The 25,371-nt window shown below is 32.8% G+C and overlaps 3 protein-coding genes across 3 annotated transcripts; 1 reads left to right on the forward strand and 2 right to left on the reverse strand.

Annotated features, from left to right (window-relative positions):
- Positions 1 to 555: 555 nt before the first annotated feature.
- RAD52-2 (cobalt ion-binding protein) lies at positions 556 to 2,425 on the forward strand. Its single transcript, XM_079084834.1, has 4 exons — positions 556 to 1,153; positions 1,273 to 1,310; positions 1,748 to 1,839; positions 2,124 to 2,425. Exons 1-4 carry the CDS (start codon positions 747 to 749, stop codon positions 2,262 to 2,264), a joined length of 678 nt encoding a protein of 225 aa, XP_078940960.1. The 5' UTR covers positions 556 to 746; the 3' UTR covers positions 2,265 to 2,425.
- Positions 2,426 to 2,637: 212 nt separating this feature from the next.
- On the reverse strand, positions 2,638 to 6,129 carry LOC145165916 (Gut esterase (DUF1350)). Its single transcript, XM_079084833.1, has 11 exons — positions 5,984 to 6,129; positions 5,553 to 5,781; positions 5,093 to 5,165; positions 4,301 to 4,425; positions 4,107 to 4,215; positions 3,963 to 4,026; positions 3,830 to 3,885; positions 3,642 to 3,749; positions 3,421 to 3,570; positions 3,164 to 3,334; positions 2,638 to 3,082 (listed from the first exon to the last, which is right to left on the reverse strand). Exons 2-11 carry the CDS (start codon positions 5,777 to 5,779, stop codon positions 2,849 to 2,851), a joined length of 1,317 nt encoding a protein of 438 aa, XP_078940959.1. The 5' UTR covers positions 5,780 to 5,781; positions 5,984 to 6,129; the 3' UTR covers positions 2,638 to 2,848.
- A 9,801-nt stretch (positions 6,130 to 15,930) lies between these two features.
- On the reverse strand, positions 15,931 to 17,817 carry LOC145163625 (uncharacterized). Its single transcript, XM_079082441.1, has one exon. The coding sequence runs from the start codon at positions 17,815 to 17,817 to the stop codon at positions 15,931 to 15,933; it is 1,887 nt and encodes a 628-aa protein (XP_078938567.1).
- Positions 17,818 to 25,371: the final 7,554 nt, after the last annotated feature.

Raw genomic sequence — 25,371 nt, forward strand, 5'->3', positions numbered from 1 at the left:
AAATTGAAGTTAAATACTTCAAAAAACATGAGTCTTACAACAAAATAGTCTACTACAAGTTACAACCAAACCCCGAAATAGTCTATTATAACCAAAAAACAATCAAGTATGAGTCGGTTTGTTGGGTTGGATGGGTCGGTTTCTTGGGGCGGTTTGTCGGTTTGAAGTATGGGTCGGTTTCTTGGGTTGGATGGGTCGGTTTCTGGGTAAAAACCGAACCCAAACCCGACTTTTCGGTTTTTAAAAAATTTAAACCCTAACCATCGGTTTTGCTTCGGTTTCGGTTTCGTCGGTTTTAGTCGGTTTCTCGGTTTGTTGGTTTGGGTTTGCTCACCCCTAATATATATATATATATATATATATATATATATATATATTTCCTATTACTATTTAGTATTTACCTGGTATATATTCTTTGATGTACGATGTACGGTGGGTTTAATTGGGAACTTAAAAAGAAAAATATTAGTCAATATCCAATGCCATTTTTGTTATTCTCAAACCTAGGTTAATATTTGAAAAAAAAATGTAAATTCAATAATTTGGTATTTGTTCGTGGAAAAAGAGAAGAATTTGGCAACTTGCACTTTCATGGGAAGGTGTGACCGGTCACCGGTGTACTATTAGAGCTCTCTCACCTACCCGCCCTGTCTATGCAAACCGCAAATCCCAAACCAAACCCACCCTTCTTCGACTAGTTCAATTCCAGTCAAGGAGAACCAGGAGCGTCTCACTGGCCGGAGAAAATGGCCTCCCAGAGCAGCATGTTCGTCGTACGCCCAATGGAGTCTCCGGCGACCGTAGCTCCTCGTTTTCCGGTGGCGATCACATTCAATTCGCGCAGCGGAGCAGCGGGTTCCGAAAATGTTTCTAAATTGAGCATTAGAAGAAGTGGTAGAAGAAGTAAGTTAGTTTTGGTGTCTGCACTGGGTGATCGTAGCAGCAGTAGCACCGGCGGCGATGGTAATAGTAATAGCAAGGGCAAGGCGGCATCATCAGTGCCTAGCTCGAATTATGTCGTACCCTTGGACAATCCCGCCTCCTCATGCATCACTCGTCCCCTGGCTGAGATTCTTCGAGACCTCAATAAGCGGATCCCTGATAACATCATCGTTAAATATCCTGATAGTATTCAGGCGGCGTCCATCCCTTGGTACATTTCAATACACTCACTCAAACTCTCTCCAAGCACCAATTTCTGTATCTATCTTTAATCTTCCCCTCTCTTCATTTAATCTGATTTTTTTTTGGTGATCTGAAAATGTCTTATAGGTACCATGCCAACAGGATGTTGAGTTTCTATGCTCCAGGTGCTTTTCTTGAACATTGCATTTCCTTTTTTCAGGAAGATGTGTCACTTTCCCAATTTCAATTCTCATTTATAAAGCTACCTGGTAGGCAATTTTGATGCTAGAAAATTATAATGCCAGGGGAAAGAGGGAAAACATAGGAGTAAATCAGATGTAGATATGGGATCAATTAATGATGTATGACTATGAGGGATCTCCATTAGTTTGCTTCCTAATCTTGAATTTTAAACTATGAACATCAGAACATGAACTTGATATTATGTAATCTTATCCAGGTGTTGATAGGCATCTTAAAAGTGTTCATGGCATAACATAACCACAAGCTTGCATTGTAATCTACTTGAGTTTGTTATTATTGTAGTTTATCTGTTTGATGAACTTGTATTTCCACATGTTTCTTTTGTTACCTAACTTATCTTATAATTATTTATTTTCAGGTTGGTGTGGAGAAATACGTGATGTAATTTTCTCAGATACTGGAAGTGTGACTGTGGTGTATCGCGTCACTGTACGTGCAACTGATGGCGAGGTATACCTAAATCATCAGAATGGCTACATTTATTTATATAATATAATACTACATGTAGACTATTTTGATTTTCCTGTACTGTGTTTGGTATGCATTGGACTAAGATTAAACTTTGGCTTACAATTATTTGCCCCACCCAAAAGGTGGGACATGGACTCACTTTTGATCTGTCGTTTGTGCAAAAGACGTGAATGCCCTTTACAATACATCCTGATGACCCAAAATAGACCTAGAAAGCGTTTGTTGTATTTTACTCATAAGCTTGAATGCATATACTGATACAGGCACACCGTGAATCAACTGGAACTGTGTCTTCCACCCCGAATGGTCAGATTACTGATCCTGTTGCTGCAGCTGAAGAAATAGCTTTTTGCAAAGCATGTGCTCGATTTGGACTCGGGTTATACTTGTACCATGAAGATTAATTAGATGAAGTAAAGAATTTTCATATGAGAGAACTTGAATAATAATATATGGTAAAATGTTTCTTTTTTAAATCAAAAGGGTAGGATATCTGAGTACTTCCCATGCTACTACCTTTCAAGGGGTAAACTATGTTAAAGATGTAATAAATGTTGCTTAAATATGTTTTGTTTTTTTTTTTTTTTTTGTATAGACAACTTCCCATCTTTTTAATTTTGTGTTGGATGAGAAATGAATTGTAACACCCCAGTTTTCTTTTGGAGGAGTAAGCTTACAAGCAAAGCATATACCCACAAATAGTTCAAAAGCACATATGCAAGTAGCTTACAAGCAACTTACAATCACAGATAGCTTACAAGCATACATTCAAACAAGTTTCATGAATAGGATATGTTATACACATGCTCTTGCCTATAAATAACAAAGATTTGTATTTTACAACATTTGGTGATGTTGGCATGTGTTTTACCATCAATTTCTATGCACCAATATGCATTTCCATGCACTTGAGTCTATATTCATTTTACAAACTTACAAATATTGAGCATATTATACTCCCATCTTAGCTTTTGGTGGGATTCTAATCCTATGGCTTCAAAAGTTTAGCACCAGTGTTTGTAATCATCCAAGCAGTAATTGTATCAGCAAGCAAATCTAACTCCTTTGAATTATTTGCACGAAGAGTTGGAGAGTCTACACCTAGTGAATTACCTACTTCTTTAGCAACTGCTTCCCATGGTGTCCCTGCAGTTAAATTTGCAAATAGCTCTCCACCCCTGTTTACAGCATCCACCATTCCCGGTGGGACATCTGGCAAAGCCTGATCAATGCAAATAGGTTTACAACACAAGATATATTATTAAGTCAACAAGTCAAAGAGAAACAACAACAGACGCCAAACCTGTTGTAAAGGAAGTCCATGATCACCAGGGAGTGAACGAATTGACATATCCAGCACTGAACTAATGGCAGCCTCTGAGCTAAGCACCTGAGCTAGGGTAGACGTTTCATCAATCGTATCATCTTTGAATTTAATTAAAAGATTCCTTGAGATTCCATAGTATGATTTTATCTGCACAACAAATTCATAATCTTTCAACTTTCAACAAAAGGATTTACATTTACATTTACATTTACATTTACGTAATTAATAGATACCAGTCTTCGAGTTTCTTCTGGTTTTGGAGTGAAATTGTCTCTTCCATTAGCCAACTCCATGTACAAAGGAGGAAGTTGCTCAATCAATGGTATAACTTGTTTCATAATGCGAGGGCTAAGGTTCTCCAAGTTTTTTAAAGTCATTTCTGCCTGTACAAATGGAATCAATCATTTTATATAAAAAAAGAAAAAGAAAAAAAGTGTTTCTTAATTGTTATTACCCCAAAACGGATAGTTGGTGATGATGCAATCTGTGAGAGGATTGGTCCAATGCTTTGAGCCATTGGTAAAAGAACAGGTGAGAGCAATGGGACAGCCATGCTGGCATCCTGAAAGACCAGTGATATTATGATATACTAAATGCAATAATTAAAGAGAAATGGATAATAACAAGTAAGTAAGTAAGTACCTTGTTGTTGAAAGCCATATATACATTACCACACCTCTGTATAGCATACCTGGAACCTGATCAATACAAACTTACTTGATTGTCAGTTTGTCACTGGTTCTAGAAAAACAAAAAAAGAAAAAAGAAAAATAACCAATCAAAAGGTGGATGACGGATCCTAGAGAGTGTCCAATTCCAAAAGATGGAAGATCCCTCACCTATATTATATGTATAGCAACCTTAATTCAGGCAAAAGAAAATGGAAACAAACTTTATATACATAAAAGAAAACACTCACTGTTTCGTGTAGAGCCCTAAGACACCTGTCAAATTTGAACTGAACTTCGTCTGCTATGAAGAAGTGGTCAAAGCCACTAGCATAAGGTGTTGCAATTACCAATGCACCCCTGGACAACAACAAGAAGAATAAATGTTATCAAAATAATTCTTTTATCATTTATGTTTAATGAATATAATAATAAGAGCAGTTACCTCTCTGAAAGGTGTTCCAGAAATAATCGATAAGTGAGCTGAGGGGCTGCCCCAACAAATATGCCACCAACAAAATGCACAACAGATGTTGGCTCTAAATTTCTTGGTTTTAATACCCAGGCTCCCTGAAATTGTATAAATAATAACCCAAATAAATTATCATAGGTGACACTAAAATCACCATCAGTTACATTTAATTCTCTAGTTAATTAGTAGTATTATTCATATAATACAACAAAAGAAGTTCATTTGTTCTGCATCGAAAGTTATGTTCAACCAAAAAAGTTTGGATTAACTGTAAATAAAGATACTATCTGGCAAAAGAACCAGATGAGGTTGGGTTTTTAAAACAATGGAAGGTGGAGGTTAATATGCAGTAAAAGTTACTTCTATTGGGATATTTATGGTGAATAACATAGTACAAGTGGCTTCAAGTATACATTTGTTGTTGCATCCCATAACTCCGTTTTGTTGATGAGTGTATGCACAAGTTGATTTCATTGAAACTACACAACATAGCCATAAATTTAGTAAAAGTGTCCACATTATTATTACAAGCAGTTATAAATAGAACATGGGATATTGGTTTCCAAAAATAAGCACAAAATTGATGAAACATGAACATTTTCAGTATATGAATCATGTGTGAATTGTTGATTGTAAGTTCTTGGTGAAAAATTGTTGTTTATAAATGATTTATAGTTCAATGTAACAACTAACAAAAAGGGGAGAAAAAGTCCACAAGAATAACAAGTAGAATGCTTATAGGCTATAGCACTATGTGAACTATACCTCAACTTCCTGCCAATCTCTTGAACTACTACCCCACCCACCTTGAGATTGCTTCACAGTCTCAGTGAGTAACCTGCAAAAGCACAAGATGTGTACGGTTATCATGAACACATACTGTGTACATATTTAGCACACTGCACATGACATGAAAAATACACCTCAATAGAAACCAGAATCTATGTGTTTAATTAGATCTAAGTTGCAATTCTTACAAAGGATTCAAAAAAAGTGAAATACATCCAGAGGGTGCTACTAATAGTTGGGCAATCGCTCATCTATTCAAGTTGGTTATATATTTTTTATTCTTTTCTCTGTCTCTCTAAAAAGCTCCCCCACTTCCCTTTCTTTTTCTAAACCACAGTTGGTGTCCTTACAGAATACAGAGTAGAGATGAGATGAAGGAAAATTATGATGATAGGGTTGGGTAGAATCAAAATTCAAAAAGACCTGCAGTGCATACCTCTCGATCTCACTGTAAAGCTGGATTCCAGTTCGTCCTGATTGGTTGTTGCTGTCCTGACCGTTGGAATTGCGACAAACTACCTTAAATCTATTGAGTTTGCGAAATCCGACAGATGACTGAGAATAATGATGAATACCATGTAATCGGACGTGACTCCGGCACAATTTAGACTCAACTTGTGGAGAGGCTAATTGCCAATGCGGCATCCACACGCAGGTAGCCATGCCTATGGACCATCAGAACCAAGAACGTGAACTTTAAATATGATCAAACAAATTTTAGGGTTCAAATTCAGAGCTCCAAAATCGAATTCAAGGATTCATTTACAAATTTGACCCATGTATCTACAACTAACAACGAATTGAGTAATTGAACAACTTATGGAGCTCTAAGTAACAAGAATTATGAGAATTAGGAATAGAAATTACTTGGAATTAGAGAAAATATGACCTAATCTCCAGAGCATCAGTCGTCGGAGTAACTATTGGAGAACTTGCAATTTGCAAACCTCCTAATTCGGAACGGATATTTTAGAAAAGTCCACAAAAAGTGCCGTGCATGCAACAGTTTCTAGACGATATTTTTACGGGAACAACGGAAGGTTAAATCTCGGTGACTAATTCGTTTCCTTAATCATAACAAACAAATATTCTCATTGCATATGCTAATGACTTAAAAGATAATCTATTTTTATTTGTATACAGTTAGTCGTTTATTTTTTTTATCAATATTTTTCCATTAAACTTGTTGAAATATACAAAAAAAAAAAACATCCACCTTCAATCGTAGGTTTAACCGGTTTTCGGTGTATTTGACATCTCGGACGAGGCTCCAGTCATCTTCTCGACAAGACTCCGACATTCATGATTTTTCCGGCGATTCTTCGGGCTATTGTTCTTGTGTGTGTATGTATTCATTTGAAAAAAAAAACTCAGAAGTTCATGTGTATATGTATTCATCTGCAAAAACCCAGAAGTTCATGGATCTGGATTTATTTATCCAAGCAACCATCGATCGCCACCTACTACAACATATTCATCAAATATCATATGAACACAAACCAACGAGAAAAAAATATTCAGATCCAAGCCACCATTTTCTCCCTTTTAAGTCATTCTTCATCTGCATCTTTTTTTTTTGTAAGTTGTTTCTTCAAATATCATATGAACACAAAATCAGATTCGATGAACACACACATACACATGATCTTCAACCGTGACATCCCTGATTTTACGGCCAGAAAATACCGATTTTGTTTATGCTTTATTTGAAAATTAGAGTATATTTATGAAGAAATATGTTGCAGAATTTGTTCCCAAAAATATGATAAAGAATTTATCAAAGCATTTCCGAAGAAATGTATTTTCATTATATTAAAAATCTCGGGATGTCATTGTCAATACACATCAAAAGCATAAACAGAAACAACATAGGCATTACAACATTTTATTTATTTCTACTGGCCTATAATCCATAATCCCTCATCAGATCATCGCATTATGCTCTTGTGTCACTACCTGTAATACAAGAAATTGAGTGGGTCAGGCTTGGGAGCGTGGTGAGCACATAGGGTTTACAACCCACAATAATTAAGTTTATTAATTTCATCAAATCATTCAACCCGATTACCCATTCCCGTTATCCTCACTTTCTGTCCCTAAAACATTTAATTCAAGGGACCTAGCCTAAGGATCATCGCGATGACAATATTGCTTAGGGGATTCCTCAGCAATATATGTCAGTAAGGCAACCATGAGGGGGATGGAGTACACCGGTGAACACATCGTTCGCAAACACTTACATGTTGCGAGCCTGCCAGCGTTCCACTAGACTGTCTAGAATAGTCCGTGGTCGTCATCTATACTCCACTAGATGACTAAGTCAGCTTAAACATCGAGGCCTCTCATCATTTTATTTCATCGCTCATCATCTATTTCATCTACCCATCTTTACCCATCATAATTATAGGTATAATATACATATACAATTTAAATCAAATAAAACGTGTATATTTTGTTCATCCAACATAAATATCAAGAACACAAATAATATGCACACATAGCACGTAGTTTATATTAAATACTTCATATCTATGTGTAAAATGAAAGTAACTATGCACTCACTTGTTAAAGTGATGACTCCAAACTCGGGCGGCGCTTCGCTTCTAACAATTTTATTTTCCTTCGACGAAACCTAGTATTATTACCACTAGATTTTAGTCTAATATTTATTGCGACTAATTATTAGTCTAAATTTACGAGCGATATTGTTTTATAAGTGTTAAACAATACTTTTCAACTACTAAGTACAGACAGGGGCCAAACATGAAACACCGGAGGGCATGACCATTTTGGCATTAAAGCTATTTTGAAATCCAACAACCCTATGCGGCCCTTCAAACCAGATTCCCCGTACCGCGAACATTTAACTATTATAATAACACTTTATATTTTATAGTACTTAGCACATATATTGTTTATAGGTTCATAATAACGATAATAAACTTAAACATAAGCTATACTTAAAGTAGGGTAAACATAACTCACTTACAAGGGGGTTTGGCTAGGAACCGGGCTCTGCAGGGGCAAAACTCTGAGCCGAAAGCTCTTCTTCTCGGAGCCTTCTGGCGCTCCGGGACTCACCTCTAGCACTTGGGAAGTACTAGGGAAGGGGAGGGGTTTAGAGAAGTAATTGAGAGAGAAAGAATGGGAAAGGTGTGACAAATATGGAGAAACCTCGCATCTATTTATAGGCTGCAGGATGCGAGTGCGCGGGGCGTACCTTCGGAGTACATGGGGCGTCCGAAGTGCTACACTGCACGTACGAGGGGGCAGGTGTCAGCATCCGAAGCAAAGCCGTGGGGAGCAAGGGAGGGTCCGGATTTGGCCACGTGTCACCCTCACATCCTCTTATAAATTAATAAACTTTTAAATTCCGTAACTTTCACATACGAGCTCAGTTTTTGACGTTCTTTATATCCACGCGTAGGTAGCGACGAGATCTACAACTTTCCTTTAGACTCTGTCGGCTAATTTTGACTTTATTTTTAAAGTTATATTTTAACAGGTCTAGACATATAAAGTCTGTTAAAATTTCATAACTTTGTCATTCGACGTCCGTTTTCGTCTGTCTTTATATCTTTGAGCTCCTATTAACGACATCTTCAATTCTCGTTTAGATTGTGTCGGCTAAAAATCAGTCGATCTAAAATTCGAATTCCGGGCTGTGCACTACTATGTCAAATCTTAGAAAAATCATAACTTCCTCATACGAAGTCAAATTTTGGACGTTCTTTTTATGTACATTCTCTTTTTAACATACACTACGACTTTCGTTTAGGTTACTAAGGCTAAAAAGTAGTTTATCGAAAATTCACTTTTTACGATACACAACGTCGTGCCGGTTTTGTCGCAAAACTTCGACATGTCATAACTTCCTCTTTATAAGTCTCAGCGTTCCTTATATCCTTGAAATCCTTGTTACGACTACTTCAATTTTCTTCATAGATATTGAGTCTATTTATTATTTTATTTTTGACGCTTATTTTTATTATTATTTTATTACATCGTTAATAGCAAGTATAATGCACATAAAATCACACAATTCACATAATACTAAAATAATTCTTCTTCATTACTTCAAAATAGGTTACAATCACTACTAGAAAACATGGAATGGGATACGGCTATTTTTGCAAATATAATACGGATAATCATTTGTATTCTATTGGGGGTGTATCCTATTACAAAATAAATAGAATACGGTTAAAACAACCGTATGCTATCCAACGGTGTACGATATATGGTGTAGTTTGACGTATCTTATATGGTGTATCTTATTGTACATGGTGTATCTTATATGGTGTATCTTATTGTATATGGTGTATCCTATATGGTGTATCTTTTTTACCTTGTTGTATCCTATATGGTGTATCTTATTGTATATGGTGTATCATATATGGTGTATCCTATTTACCTTGCCATATCCTATATGGTGTATCTTATATGGTGTATTCTATACAATTAGTGTATCTACGTGAAGTGTATCCAATCATATTTATCAGCCAACATTCTATCATCCACTAGAATGTGATAAAATAGACGTAAATTACAATAAAGGATAAAAAAAGGAATATTTTATTATATAGATGAAATAGCTATATGTTATGTTCAATATGAGGCAAATCAACTATAAACAACGTATTGTTATGTTCAATAAAAATCTTAATTACATTTGCTTATTTCTTTCCATCTAAACCGTTTTGTATGTAGCTCTTGAGGTCTTCTTGGTCACCACCATAGCATATTCCAAATCTGTTGAAAACATTGACAATATACACAATTAACTTGTAGCTTGAAAGAATCATTTAACATAAATAACTTGTTATTGCAATAATAATTTAAGATTAAGATTTTTTTATTCATTCCCACCCAAACAAAAAATACATTTTTGTAATTTATTTCCAAATTTGAATCAAGCGGAAGATAAAAAAGACCATTATAATAGTAATAACAACTAACCATATAACATAGCTTCATTTCAAATAGTTCTTCACAAAAGATGTCATCCAAAACTCAACAAAATCGTCCAACTCCGCATCCGAAAATGGTGTTTTATCGTTCCAAAGGTTCTACATACAAAGTATAACAAAATACTTACTTTAATAAAAATTAAGGTTTAGTTTTAAAATTAAAAAAACTACTTACTTTAGGAAATCCTCGTTGTCTGTACAACACCATTTCATGCATCCACTTTGAGATGTAATAGCCACACTCCCAATTCGACGTTTGTTGGTTGCACTAAATATAAAATACACATGAGGATATTATATATATATATATATATATATATATATATATATATATATATATATATATATATATATAGAAAGTAAAATTAGTTACCTTTGCGATATTCCATGTCATTGCACGTGATCTGGATTTGGATTGTTTATTTAGCGTTGCAACAGCTCTAAAAAAATAAGCATTATTGATTTCTTAGAATCTATTGAAAAAATAACAGTCACAGAATACTAAATAAGAAACTTCTTACTTTTCGATATGTGTTACGATATCATAGTCTTCAAATGTCTTCATACCTTGACATGAATCCAAAATGTAGCACGCATGTGTACGAGGGCAGACTACAAATAATATGTAGTGAAACCTAGTAAAGTTTAAACATGTCAGCAAAAATTATTGACAAACATATAAGGCGTATAGCATTTTCTAAAATATCATACCCTTGCAAATACGGTGCTAGAAAAATATCTTTATCTTGATGAAAGTTCATTGCATCAACTAACTCATTTACAACAACGTTTGTTCCGATTTCCTCATCGGTTCCACATTTCAAGGTCGTGATTTTTTGCGGGTTTATGAAGGCACATTTATTATCGTGTTGAAACATTGAATGTAGCATCCTGAAAAAAATGTATATATTATAAAGGTAAACTACTATGAAATATTAGTTATTTAAATGTTAACATACTCACATCTGAAAGCAAAAAATAGAATCAACATCGAGTTGCTTATTCTTCATAAGCTCTTTAATCACGTCCGGATAGATTACAACGTCAGTCCTCCCAGCTCCAAAGATTATCCCTGGCTCACTTCTAACATGAATTGGATATTCAATGTTGCGGGTCATAAAATTTTTATACAGTAACTTGATCTTCGGCCTGCCATTTAGTTCTTTTGGCATCACAAATTGTCGTATTTTCTTTGTAAGGGGCAAACTGTTGGTCTCCTCGTACTTTCTTTTTTGGTGTATCTACGTTAAAAAACCATTTGATCAACTAAAAGTTTTAAGGCCTAACAATAAGTTTAAGCTACTACTTTATCACCAGGATTATGAGAAGTATTAACCTGTGTTGATGATGGTGTCGGTGTCGGTGTTGGTATTGTCGTCGATGTGTGGGGAGGTCTTTGATCTTTTTGCACAGTTGGAGTGGGCTGGGAAGTTTAGAAATGGTTACATATTGATTTCATTATATATGACTATAATATTAAAAAATAAAGGAAATTTGTATTTTACCTTAACTAGAGCAATTGAATTTCGTGGCCATTGTTTAAAACCATACAATGCATTCCTCAAATTACATGTTTCTTCAGTCGGCACAGGAAGAGGGAACAACTTATAACCATCATAAATCTTTCGTATAGATACCTTCACATGATGCTCTTTGAGCGGTATCCCATGTGACATCCCATTCTCTGATGGGTAGACTTTCCCTTCGGCAACTATATGATGTTGTGTATCTGATGGTAGCAACAACTGACACTCAATGGGAGCCTACACACACATACACACACACACACACACATATATATATATATATATATATATATATATATATATATATATATATAACATCTACTTAATTAGTTTGTTAATGCGTGTTTAAATATATTCTATATGAAGAAACAATGTATACCTTTATATTATCTAATGCATCCATCATTGTAGATACAACACTAGGTTTCTTCAATTTTGGGCTTCTAACTTTTATCTCCTCGTTCCTACGAGTATCATCATGTTGCATCATGCCATGATTCACACTAGTAGCCACCATAGAGTCGACCATGTCTCCAACAGTATCTACCACCTTAGCCATCATATCAGGCACCATATCAGTCATCAGCTTATCATATAACTTCTCATATAACTTATTAAACAATCTCTCCTCTAGCTTCGTCACCAAATCTTCCAAATTTGGTAACTCTTGTTGTTTCTTATTTCTCTGGTTAATCCTTGATTCTTTTAGAGTGACATTATAACCCACCGCCCTCGTGCGACCTGGGTGCTCTTTTCCTAAAACCGTTGCCATCAAATCAACTCCGGGTTTATCTTTTGATATCTGTACATGCAAACAAAAGGATTTTATTAAAACTTACTTATTAAATAAATGGTATATAGAGATGAAGAAAAAAAATACACTTACAAACTCATCCGCTAATTGCTCACTCTCAGGCGCTACAATGTAATCCCCTGAGGGAGTGCGTTTTGTCCTAGCATAGATAAAATCTCTTGCCTGCTCGCTTGATATATGGTCTCCTTTTATTTTCGCACCTAACTCGATATCTTTATCCCACCGAGCTTTGTTCCCACGATACCCCAATGGGCCTAAGTGAGCTGGATTTTTGTTCTTCTTCACAGTCTCTTTCCCTTTTTTCCTTTTTTCCTTCACACATATAAATGCAATTAGAATATGTATTGTATAAAAATATCATAAATAGGTACTAAAGCCTGAAAAACCTGGAATTCTTCAGTGGATTTTAGCTTAACAAAATCTTCCCATGCTTCTTTGGTTAGGTACGGGTAAAAACTTGATGCATCAAGACCATTGTCCATGAAATCAGTAACAAGCGTCGACTTGTAGGCCCTCCATGACTTGTTGCATACTTGAAGTGTTTGTTTTTTGGGAGCATCATTTGGTATATTCCAATAATTCTGTTTTTTTAAATAAAGTATAGTAACTATTAGTAACAAATATTAATTAAAGAACATTTAGCAAGTAATAAATATCATACCTTAATGTCCAACCACAAGTCGTGGAGCTCTGACTTAGATACTTTATCCCAACTCTCTTTAAGGATAGAAATCCTACTCCTGGCTGTGACTCCACAATAACTTGCAAACTTAGGTTGATACTCTCCAATAGCTCGATTATGTTTATCGAAATCAACATGCATTGCTGCTAATTTTTCTTTAGTCTTTTCCCTTATCAATGTGACGCTTCTCTTACTCATTTCTATATTTTCCATTGTTGGACGGGTAGGTTACTGTAGAACTCGGATTCAATGCAACTATCATGTTAGTTTAGTAACAATTTGTTTAAATTCATCCCAACAGTTCAACAAAAAATCGGTCAAAACCGTTCTAGTCAAACCGGAATACCCGGTATATATTAAAATATTATTAAATTACTAAAAGAAAATGCATGGACACCAACGTTTTGATTATGTAGGTCCACACTTTGCTTTTTAAAACTACTTAACACTCCCCTCCCTTTATAAAACTCTCATACACTCATAAATTTTCTTTTCTGGTGGGATGTGGCATGTGGGAATATGAATTGTGATGCAACCTAAACATATAAAAACAATCATAATTCTTCTCCCATATTCTAATATTGAATACAATCTAATACATTTTTTTATTCTTTCTATTATCTTTATTTTTTTTCAAATAAAATCTACATAATGACATTTATTGTTACTTATTTTTATTGCAGACTATTCTAGGATGCCATATTTCATCTTTTCTCCACTTTATGATGCTTATCGTGGATTAGATAAACAAAAACTATTTATATTATTGAACAAAAGTTTAAGAAAAAATCACATGTAACTTATTAGAACGCAGAGATGAATTGGATCGACCTTTTGCACAATTGGGTATTTAGTTGTTTACTAATAGTATAAAGAAGAGTGAAGATGGTAGCGGGTCACGTAGTAAAATTAGAACAAAATGTTAAAAAACGTCGACTAAAAGAAACATACCTGGTGGTCAACGACTGTGAATGTGGTGGCGGAGGTTTGACTGGTGGTCGCCGGTTATGGAGAGTTTATGGCCAATTGACGTCTAATTTTGACAGATGGTCACTGGCCATAAAGGCAGAGTTGATAGTAGTCGCCAGTGATGAAGAATTGCTAGTGTCGCAGTCTTTGTTGGCGAAAGATGTTGCAACGTGGAGAGGGTAAACACGGTAATTCTTGGAGGAGGATACTTACGGTCTAATTTAGGGTACAGGGGGTAATTTTTGGATGGGGATTTTAAATACTTTGGGTAAATTAATTGCCCTGTTCCAATAAACGATCGGCCTATTTTTTTTCTTAATTATTTTTCTAATATATGCCATCGGAGTTGGTACATTTTTAACAAAATACCTTTTGATTTTGTTTTTCTAATACACTCCCCATCATTCTCATATGTATTTACCTTTTCTTACATACCCATGATATATATATATATATATATATATATATATATATATATATATTAATCGATTACAATAATTTTGACTTTTAGCTAGTTTATTTGAAAATTTTGAAAGATTTTAACTATATTCTAGTTATATAACATACATAATGAATTCTATAATATTAAATAATAAATAACAAAAGCAATATATTTAAAAAAACAAAATATTAAATTGTTTACAATATTGAACTGAAATACATTATAATTAAATAAAAGAAAACAAAGTCAATAAACACAAATATCTTCTCTAGTAGATGTCTTCATAACTCCTTCGTTGTGGTCTGACCTTAAATTAAATAAATGACATTATACCTTTTCCTCTTCTTAGATTCAACATAAACTCCTTCGTTGTGGTCTGACCTTAAATAAGCACTATCATTGATAATGACATCTGAAGATGTGATGCCGATAGAAAATGGAGGTAGCTCGTCAAATTGGTTGTATTCTTCCTCGTCCTCAACATTTTCAACACCAAGTATACGTCGTTTACCTTGTAGGACGATGTGTCATCTAGAATTCTTTGGGTCCTCAACATAAAATACCTGATTAGCTTGATTGGCTAGAATAAATGGCTCAGATGTATAGCCATCTGTGGAAAGGTCAACAAGTGTGAAACCATCTTCGTCAACTTTAACACCTCCTTTATTCTTGACCCACTTACACTTGAAGAGCGGTACTATAGTTGATGAATCATATTTTAATTCTCAAATTTCTTGAATGACACCATAATATGAATCTTTGGCTATTATAGCTCGTGCCTCATGATTCACATTAGAGTATCCAATCGAGGTTGCTATTAACGTCACACCACTATTTTGTTGTGTACTCTTTCGATCCTGTTTTTCAGTCTAAAATGTATATCCGTTAATGTCGTAGCTCTGGTAAGTGGACACGGCATTTCGCGGACCATACACTAATAATTTAACCAAAGGATCAAGAGTTTCTCTATCTAACTTTTCTTTCACCTTTTCCTTCAACCATGCTGGAAATGTTCTGATTTGCTCCTTAACATACCATTTTTCATACCTTTGTTTGTTTCTAGACCGTAACTTTGACATGTGCTTATTTATGTACGGAGCAACAACTGTCATGTGTTGTAACACTGTAAAATGTGCTAGGTGGAATTCATCACGATTAGGCACGATCACTTTCAATCCAACTACACCTATACCTTGAAGTCTACCTTCATGTCTTGATTGTGGCATCCCAATAGCGGGAACACCTTTTAGATAGTTTGTACAAAATTCAATCACCTCTTCTGAAGCATATCCTTTAACAATACTGCCTTCTGGTCGATGTCGATTTCTTACATACCCTTTTAAGAAACCCATGTATCTCTCAAATGGGTACATGTATCTCAGATATACTGGACCACAAACCTTTATTTCTCTTACAATATGAGATATAAGGTGAACCATGACATCAAAAATGAAGGTGGAAAGTACATTTCAAGTTGGCATAAAGTGATGATAATATCGCGTTGCCATGAATCTAACACTTGGGGATCAATAACCTTTGAATGAATCATGTTAAAAAACAAGCATAACTTTGTAATTGCGTGTCGGACGTCGTCTGGTAGTATTCCACGGATTGCAATGGGAATCATATGTGTGATTAGAACATGAAAATCATGCGACTTCATACCCATTAATTTAAGGTCTTTCATTGACACCAACCTACTGATGTTTGAAGAATAGCCAGATGGAACTTTCACACCATGCAAACATTTACAAAATTTTGTTTTCTCATCTTTAGACAAAGTATGACAAGCTGGTGGTAAATACGTGCGCTTTCCTTCTTTTTCAACGGGTGCAAGTTGTGGTCGTATTCCCATTATCACCATGTCCCTTCGAACGTTGACCCCATCCTTTGATTTCTTATAAATGTCCAATAACAATGCTATCAAGGCATCACAAACATTCTTCTCGATATGCATAACATCAAGACAATGTCGTACCTCTAACTTTTCCCAATATGGTAATTCCCAAAAGATAGACCGCTTTTTCCAATTACTTGGCTGCTTATTGATATTGTGTTTTCCAAACTGAATATCTAAATTCTGAACTCGGGAAAATGTAGTTTTTCCGTCCATTGGGTCAGGCATATCTCGCTTTTCAGTTTTACCATCAAACAAATCTCCCTTCTTACGATAAACATGGGTCTTTGGAAGAAATCGTTGATGGCCCATATATACATGTTTCTTGCATTCTCCCAACCATAAAAATACTGTGTCTTTTTCACAAACTGGACAAGCCTTCTTTCCTTTTGTTGCGTAAGCTGGAAAATCACTTATAGTGCAAAATATCATGGCGTGTAGTTGGAAATACTCCTTCTCAAATGCATCATACACTCTAACACCAAAATTCCATAATACTTTCATTTCCTCAATTAATGGAGCCAAAAACACATCAATGTCATTACCAGGTTGTTTTGGACCTTGAATTAGTAATGGCATCATGATGTATTTTCTTTTCATGCATAACCAAGGTGGAAGATTATAAATGCATAGAAGTACTGGCCATGTGCTATGACTGCTACTCATGTTTCCGAACGGATTGATTCCATCTGAACTAAGTCCAAACCGAATATTTCTAATCTCACCACCAAATTCTTTAAATTCAGAATCAATATTCTCCCATTGAGGAGAATCAGCCACATGTCTTAATTTTCCGTCTACCGTACGCTTATCGGCATGCCAACGTAACAATTTCGCATCGTCGGCGTTTGCAAATAATTGTTTCAATCTTGGTATGACTGGCAAATACCATAACACTTTTGCAGGGGTGTCGTTCTTTTTCACATCACTGTTTACTTTTGTTTGTTTCTTTTTCATATATCTTGACGCCCCACAAGTGATACATTCATGTAGATTAGCATGCTCATTTCTATATAACATACAATCATTTGGACATGCATGTATTCTTTCGACTTCTAAATCCATTGGACACAATAGTTTTTTGGCTTGGTATAATGAAATAGGCAACTCATTATTTTCAGGGAGCATGTCATGTAGAAGCTCTAGCAAGTCCGTGAAACTTTTATCACTCCAACCATTGCTTGCTTTTAAATTAAACAATTTTAGCACGGCGGAAATTTTGGTAAATTCAGTGCAACCAACATACAATGGTTTTTCAGCGTCGTCAAACATTTGTTGAAATTTTTCATAATCTTTATCGGGAATATTATCTTCGATATCATACAGCATGTCATCTACTTTATCAGAATTTTCATTTTGTGGATCATCAATATCATCACCATTATTTTCAGTATCAACCATGTTACGATCAACAAATAATTCACCATGTCGTGTCCAACATGTATAGCCATTCATAAATCCATAGCATATCAGATGTTCTTGTAGTATGTGTAATTCCCTAAACTTTTTGCAGTTATGACACTTTTTAAAAGGACACCAAATGTGAGTCTCTCCTTCTTTCACCCGATGATCATCAACAACTTTAAGAAAAAAATTCAAGCAATCTAAATATTCATTGCTAGCACGGGGCAAGTCATACATCCAAGTTTCACGGTCCATCTATAAATTGTAAAATCAATATTTAGTAAATACATATACATGAGATGAATATAGATGATGCAGGTAGACACACTTAAACCACTTTTTGAATAATTTGTCTAGGGAATAAATATTAACATATCGACTATATTTAAGAAAAAGTTGGCAACATTTCACATTAACATATTGAGAATTTATGAAAAAATCAACAAAAGTGAATATGCATATTTAACCTTAGGTATATAACCATCATAAACTGACTTAGTTTTATTTCTCATTATCTTGTTTTCTTAGCTTAATATAATTTTTCAAACGCCCATGATTTTAAAATCTATAAGTTTTGTAGATTGTTTTTTTATTACTTTTAATTGGATACATCTTTTAAGAATATAATATATTTTCCAACATTAGAAGCCAACACCAATTTTCCATCGTTTAATAATTTCAATTTGAAAACTTGAGCTATTATCTTTAAAGGAAAACCTAAAATCTAGGCCAATAAATAGATTTAATCTAAATTTAATCAAAACTACGATCAAATCAACAAACAACAATATAATATCATTTACTAAAACTAATTTGATTGATAAATGATTATATAAAGATTATTAAAGGAAAATAAAAAACATACCTCAACTAAGCAAGTAGGCCGTCCATTTGATTCTCAATTGACCAGATAGGTCCTCGATTTGATTAGAAAAAAGATGATGTTACGGCTTCAAATTTACATATAATAGGGTTGAAGTGTTTATATATATAATAGGGTTGAAGTGTTTGTATAGTAATCGTTTATGAGTAAAAATAGGAACTAAATAGATAAACAGAGATTGATTAAATAAGTTTTTTTTAGATAAATAAGAACTAAATAGGATCTATTACGTATAAAAGGGCGTTTGAAAATATAAACTTAAATGGAATACAACAAATTAATCTAAACCAAATACAATACATCAAATAGAATACGACATATTTTGTTAGTGTATTGTATATCTCAACTAGAATACACTAAATAGAATACATCTACTAGTATTTCCGTATCCTAATTTATATTTGAGATAGCATACACCTAATAGAATACGTTTATTTGATATCATGTATCCTATTTCCCATTAGGATACGAAACTAGTTATATCCGTATTATATATGGTGTCTCCTATTTGTTATTTTCTAGTAGTGAATTGTTGACCCTAACTATTACATCATCATACTAACGCTTAGTCAGAATCACGGGCGTTACATCAACACACACATAAAACCATACCTATTGCTCTCTGTGTGTTTTCCAGAAACACAAGACCAAAAATCGAACTCAAGAAGAACCCTAAGTCACATGTGAAGGTTTTCTCAAACCCAGAAATCCATTTCCAATAACAAAGAAGAAAATGATTTTGTATTTTGGGTTCCTTGAAGATTAACACACTTACATGTGAAAGTTTTCCCAAAATCGAGCTTGAAAGTCTGACGCGCTTCAAGATGAACTTGAGTTGGGGTTTTCAAACCCAAAAATTGAGCTTGGAGATGAACTTGAATCTCGAATATATATATATATATATATATATATATATATATATATATATATATATATGATTTGTGTTAATCTTTGTTTGAGAAAATAGAATAAAGAGAGAGAATGAGAGAATAAAAATAGGAAAATGTGTATCGTTCAAGAACCCATACCGTCAGAAAAATCATAATCACCGGAGAAGATGATCGGAGCCTCGCCGAAAACCAGCTAAATCTACGATTGCAGGTTATAAGGATGTTTTTTGAACGTTTCAACAAGTTTAATGGAAAAATATGGACAAAAACACAATGACTAAACGTGTAAAAATCGAAAAATAATTTATCTTTTTAAGTAATTATACTGCATATTTAATATAAATTACATGTGTACACGTAGTTAGTTACACATACCCATCATTTGCCATAATCTTATTATAGTTAATTTAACACGAACAATGATACATGTACACCACATCACATCACATGACTATAAAAAGTATGCTAAAATTAAATTCAGTTTGTTACACAAATTTAGAAAACTAAAATACAGAAGAGACAAAATAACCTAATAAAAGTGTTTTTCTCCCAATCAAACGAAACAATAACTAGAGATGGAATTACATTGTTGTAAATATTGCTCACTATATATACATAGTACAAAAAATAAATAAATATCAACAACTCTTTCGTGATTTTAATGTCTTCAATACATTTACTGTAGTTAGGATTGTATTCAAGACAAACTTAGTTCTATTTGATTATATTCTAAAACAGGAGGTATGAAATGCACACTCAGATAGCTAATTAGGACTCTGGAACAGAGATAGACCGTTGTCAGTGCCCCTAGCAGGGTCCAATGGATACTGCCAAATACCCATTTGGCAGTTTGTGTGTGATAATCAACTTGAATAGACGAGTAAGGAAACTGGATTTTTCCAACCAAAAACCCAAGGTTTGCATCAATTACAAAAGGAGCATCGTTTCCATTAAAATCGTTGTCTTATATATATATATATATATATATATATATATATATATATATATATATATGATACCATTTTTCTTACAGTTAAAAGACATAGAATTTCATATTAAAATACAAATAAATTTCATATCAAAATACAAATAGTTTTGCTTTTAGATAACGTATTTGCTTGTAACGAATTTTAATACTAGCTCTTATGAACTGTCTAACATCATGAATATGATTATTGTTTAAAATCGTACCTAGATTATTAGGTTTGTAAGAATCCTTGAGATTTTGCTCAGAATTATTTATAGATTCTTGGATTTGTTGTATTCTTACAAGAATATCTTTATTATGAATACAATTCATCAAGATTTTGTTAGACATATTTAAATAATTCAAGCATGAATTTGATTAATTTGATTATTAAAAACGACTACTATTTTAACAAATATTTCAAATCTTGTAGAATTAATGGTTAGAACAACTCGAAATGAAATTATCATGGAGAAATAGAAGCAATACAACAATTGAATAAAATATTTTAGATAATACCTTCTTGAATTAAGCTTGAATTACAATAAGTACATACATCTGGAGAAAGAATTATCTGAAAATCTAGAGACTTTGAACATCTGCTAGTAGAAAGAGAGACTCTTGGAGATTTTTTAGACATAGAATGAACATTTTTTAGAGAATGAATGTTTTTGCCTGCTTTCTTCTACTAACACATGATGTCTATTTATATTGCTTTTGAAGTCTTCAAAACCTTGAAATCTTGTAGTGAAATCTTGCCGTAAGATTCAATGGCCAATCAATTATTTTTAAGTGGTTGTCACTTTCATCTTTTGAAGAAATTGTCGTTTGTAATCAATAAATATCACCTTTTGATAAAGCATGTCTTCATAGAGCATCTTCTAAAGTTTTTTGTCTTCATATTATCCATCATAGAGCATCTTGTAAAGTTTTTTGTCTTCATATAATTATTGATGATGAGAACAAATAATTTTGATAATAAATTTGATAATATTTGTTTTGTTTTATACACTATAAATACATATAGTGTATAATCACACAGTATATACACACTCGTATTTGAAAATAATGAATTTGATAAATAGAAGAAACGAAATACCCTACATTGAAGGTATTACACCAAATTTAATGATAAGAATTTCTTATTCTTCATAAGGATCATCAAAAGGGTCTTGAGCGTCTTGAAATAAACCATTCTTTATAGATTTTGGAGAATCATCAGAAACTGATGGAGTTTGGCGAATTTCTTGAAGTAAGTTTTGAAGTTCTTCAGGAGAAGAGGTAGCAGCATCTTTAATTCTTGAAATTAAATCCACATCACTTTGAGGAAGACTTTTGATAAAAGTGGCTTCAACCTCCGGTTTTTGAATATATATTTCTTGATAATATTTAATTACTGCTTGTTCACTGGCTTGAGAAATCTTCATTTTATCCCACCATTTTGAGCGAAATTGTCGATTAAGCCAGGGAGGAGAGGTATCCTTTGCTTATTGATAATGAAAAGTCCAAGACATTATCCATGGAACTCTGAATATCATAGTGAATTGTAGCATATATTCAAATTCTGGAATTTGTTGAATAAACAATTCCTTAAATTTGAGATATCCATCGTAAATTTCTTTTGGTAAACAATTTGGAAGAATTCCCATATATTTATATCAATTGATAAACCATCTTGGGTATTCACAATTGAAGTTTAAATCAAAGAAGATAAACCATGAGTGTGAATAATTTCGAATAAAGAACGCCTTAGTCCAGGCATCTTGATAATCATAGTAAGAAAATCTGGGATAAGCAGGATAACTTATAAGAGGTTTTTCAGAATGAAGGTTTGGAACCCAACTTTCTGGAGAAATGATTTTGATGATGTGAGCTTTGCTAAAATCAATGTTTCCTTCTTTTGAATTAGAACGATGAACAAAATTGACCGAACCAGACTCTTGCAAAATAGCTTGATAATATTCTCGAGTTTTATATGAATCAACATAAAAGGTTTTCCCTTGACCAAAAAGATGATTTGTGAGAATATGAAAACCTTGATGTAACTTATGGATTTGAAAATCTTCAAGAATTTGAACTCTTAAGAAATTTGGATTAAGAACATAAGGAGTTTTTGTAGGAGTGCTAGGAGTCACAGAATTTTGAGTTTGAGGAGTAAAAGGTCTTACAAAAGGGCTTATCGGTTCAGGATTATCTTTTAATCTGTTATAAAGTGGTTTACATATAATCCCTAAATCTTTGAAAAATCATGGATATAATTTAAGCATCCTAAAAATCTTTGAAGGTTTTTTTTATCCTTAATTTCATCAGGAAATTTAGTAGAAAATTGCAAACTTTTTGTAATAGGTCTAATAGTGTTTTTGACAATATCATGCCCTAAAAAATGAATTTCATTTTTAAATAAATGCATTTTTGCTGCAGAGACAGCTAAACCATTTTGATAAATTAAATCATAAAATTGATTCAAATGTTTGAAATGTTGATCAATTGATTTTGAAAAAATTAGGACATCGTCAATATAAGCAATAGCAAAACTACTTATAGGAATTATGATATCATTCATAATATTTTGGAATTCAGAAGGGGCATTTTTTAATCCAAAAGGCATTACATTCCATTCAAAATGCCCGAAGGGAACATTAAAACCAGTTTTGTATTTATCTTCCTCATGAAGTTGTATTTGCCAAAATCCTGATTTCATATCAAACTTTGAAAATATATTTGAATCATAAAGTTTTTTTAGCAAGTCTCGTTTATTAGGAATAGGATAACGAATCCATTCTAAAACTTTGTTTAAAGGTTTATAATTGATAACTAGTCTTGGTGATTCTCTTTCTAATTCTGCGGCATTCATAACATAAAATGTTGAACAAGACCATGGTGATTTAGAATGTCTTATAAGTTTTTTATTTATTAAATCTTGAATTTCATTTTTACAATGACTTTCTAGTTCACTATTCATGTGAATGGCTCTAGATTTTGAAGGAAAATATCCTTTTCATCAAAAATTTTTATATACGGTAATTTTACAATATGTTGTTTTCTATTTCAAAAGGCATTAGGAATATTAGAACAGACATTTTTTTCAAATTTTAATTTTAAACCTATTATTTTATTTTGAATATTATTGTCATTTAATTGATTAGTTATTCGAACATTATTTATTTCGTTAATAAGATATTTAGCTTGTTGTGTTTTATAATTAAGGACATTAATGGTTGAATATAGAGGAGGTTCACAAAATTTAAATATAATTTCTTTTCCAAAAACATTGGTTCTTATACCATCATCATGAACCATAAAAGGATATAGTTTTGTAATAAAAGGTGTTCCTAGAATTAAAGGGGAAGATAGATCTTTTACTAAAATTAGATGAGTTTTATAACAGTAATCTTGGTTATTACAAATATGAACATCGGAAACTTTATAATTTACAATTAATTTTGTACCTCCGGCACCAGTAAGTCTAGATGCAGTTTTTTCATAGAATTGTGTAGGAAAAATTCCTTCTTGAATACAATTCATATCAGCACCACTATCAATTAAAGCAGTTAGGTTGATTTTAAAATTATCCTTGACTAAAGTAATTTGAGTATTCCATTTTTGAGAAACTTGATTATTTATAATTTTTCCAATAGTTACATTTTCAATTTTATTTTCTTCTTCTTTATTAATTTCTATATTTTTGTTTTTAAAAATAGAAGGTTTTTCTTTTTCTAAAATTAAAATTTTATTTTTTATTTCTTTTATCTCTTGTTTTACTATTTTTAATTCTTCTTGAAGTTTTTGCATAGAGATTGACTTTGCTTCAGTAAATCTTTCATATATATTTTTTAAATTAAAATTTTCATTATTATCAGGAGTTATGTTATTAGTTTTATTAAGCATCTGCTTTATTAATAATTCTTGGATATTTTTATCTTTTATAGAATCAAGAGAGTTTAAAAGATCTTTATCATCTTGTGAAAGAACGTTAATAGAACTACTAGTAATTACATTGATTAAATTTTTACAATGACATTTACCAATACATTCGCAAACATCAGAATCTTCTGAACTTGAAGTAGTATTTTCGAGAATATTTAAATCATTTGTTTGAAAATCAGAAATACTTTGATCGGAATCTGAATCAGTATTTAAAATAATTTTTCTTATTTGTTCTTTTAAATCATCAGAAACATTTAACTCATTTATTTTTGTCTTAGCATAACAATTATTAGCTGTATGACCATTACGCCCACATTTATGACAAATAATAATGTCTTTTGATTTTCTCTTAGATTTTTTATAATTTGGTTTATAAGGTTTTTTGGATTTTGACGCATAATCTTGGCCTTTTTTATAATTTTCTGGAAGATTATAATTCTTTTTTCTGAAATATTTTGAAGGTCTTTTCTTATATACTTTAGATTTTGAAGTAGACGGACCATTCAAGGGCTGATAACCATATTGTTGGCAAAAATTTCCCAATTCATTTTTACTGTTAATTCTATGTTTTTGAGCTTTTCTTTAAACCTAAGATCAGCACAAACTGCTAATCCCTCTTTATTAATGTAGTTTATTAGATCTCCATAAGTTAAATTTTGATAAGGGATGGTATTATTAAAACTTTCTCTTAATTTTTGTCTAACTCTTTCAGCAAAGAGTTTTGGAAGGCCAGCAATAAAACGTTCTTTCCAATAAGACTCTTTACAATCAGGTCTTGAAAAAACTTTAACAAGATAATTATCTTTATACCATCTAAAATCAGTAAGTTTTCTGCAATGTAAATTCATTAAAATTTCTGAAGTTTTTTCTTGAAAAGTAGTAGG

Source organism: Lactuca virosa, chromosome 3 (genome assembly GCF_052849685.1).
Source record: "Lactuca virosa cultivar CGN04683 chromosome 3, Lactuca_virosa_CGN04683_v6, whole genome shotgun sequence".
In the NCBI taxonomy this organism is placed as follows: domain Eukaryota; kingdom Viridiplantae; phylum Streptophyta; class Magnoliopsida; order Asterales; family Asteraceae; genus Lactuca; species Lactuca virosa.

Coding starts and splice junctions, on each gene's coding strand:
- RAD52-2 (XM_079084834.1), top strand. CDS start 747: ATGGCCTCCCAGAGCAGCATGTTCGTCGTACGCCCAATGGAGTCTCCG. Junction 1,311..1,747: donor GTTGAGTTTCTATGCTCCAG/GTGCTTTTCTTG, acceptor ATTTATTTTCAG/GTTGGTGTGGAGAAATACGT. Junction 1,840..2,123: donor TACGTGCAACTGATGGCGAG/GTATACCTAAAT, acceptor ATACTGATACAG/GCACACCGTGAATCAACTGG.
- LOC145165916 (XM_079084833.1), bottom strand. CDS start 5,779: ATGGCTACCTGCGTGTGGATGCCGCATTGGCAATTAGCCTCTCCACAA. Junction 4,027..4,106: donor TTAGGGCTCTACACGAAACA/GTGAGTGTTTTC, acceptor CATATAATATAG/GTGAGGGATCTTCCATCTTT. Junction 3,083..3,163: donor ATGGACTTCCTTTACAACAG/GTTTGGCGTCTG, acceptor TGCATTGATCAG/GCTTTGCCAGATGTCCCACC.
- LOC145163625 (XM_079082441.1), bottom strand. CDS start 17,817: ATGGTTGATACTGAAAATAATGGTGATGATATTGATGATCCACAAAAT.